The sequence below is a fragment of the Papaver somniferum genome, unplaced genomic scaffold, assembly GCF_003573695.1.
Source record: "Papaver somniferum cultivar HN1 unplaced genomic scaffold, ASM357369v1 unplaced-scaffold_17250, whole genome shotgun sequence".
In the NCBI taxonomy this organism is placed as follows: domain Eukaryota; kingdom Viridiplantae; phylum Streptophyta; class Magnoliopsida; order Ranunculales; family Papaveraceae; genus Papaver; species Papaver somniferum.
This window is the reverse complement of record NW_020626876.1, coordinates 1-632: the sequence shown is the minus strand read 5'-3', so window position 1 is coordinate 632 and position 632 is coordinate 1. Positions and strand designations below refer to the sequence as shown.

The 632-nt window shown below is 39.2% G+C and overlaps 1 protein-coding gene across 1 annotated transcript; it reads right to left on the bottom strand.

Annotated features, from left to right (window-relative positions):
* Positions 1 to 29: 29 nt before the first annotated feature.
* On the bottom strand, positions 30 to 588 carry LOC113337694 (the record flags this gene model as incomplete). Its single annotated transcript, XM_026583288.1, has 2 exons — positions 30 to 346; positions 465 to 588. Coding segments are annotated over 2 exons (441 nt in total), but the record flags the coding sequence as incomplete, so codon positions are not given.
* Between the last annotated feature and the right edge of the window lie 44 nt (positions 589 to 632).

Here is a 632-nt window from a genome sequence, read left to right as displayed (position 1 = left end):
ATTTGGGTTGCCTTCGGGTTCTTCGTTACAATCAACTCGGCAGCTTTAGCATATCCACATGCGGCAGCATAGTGAAGAGGTGTTAAGCCCTCTGCTGTTTTCTTTTCAAGTGCTTTTGGGGGCATGAGTTTCACAATCTCCTCCACAAACATCAAATCCACCATATTATATATAGCTAAATCCAACACTGTGTGTAAATTACTAGTGATGGGCTTCGTAATTGCTTCAGGATCCTCCAAAAATTTACTAGCCTCACCCCAGTCACCATTTACTGTTGCCTCATGTAGCAGCTCGTATCCATCCAAAACAAAGTTATTCACCACTTGACCACCCTCTTCTTCTTCATCTTAAATCAAACATGCATAGAAGGGATACAAGATCATAATTAAAATATGCGTATCATCAGCTCTAGTAATTGTTTTATTACAAAGAAAATTGTAGGACATGCAATATAGCTTAGTTACCAGACTCAAGCTCCTTTTCTATGATTGTTTGATATCCTGTCAAATCACTCAACTGCAGTTGTTGCCGATGTTCAAATGCATGTAGATCTTTTCTATTAAGATCACCAGGTATCACCAGTATTATCTCCTCCTCATACACTGATTTTGACAGCAGGTTCGTGTTTACTG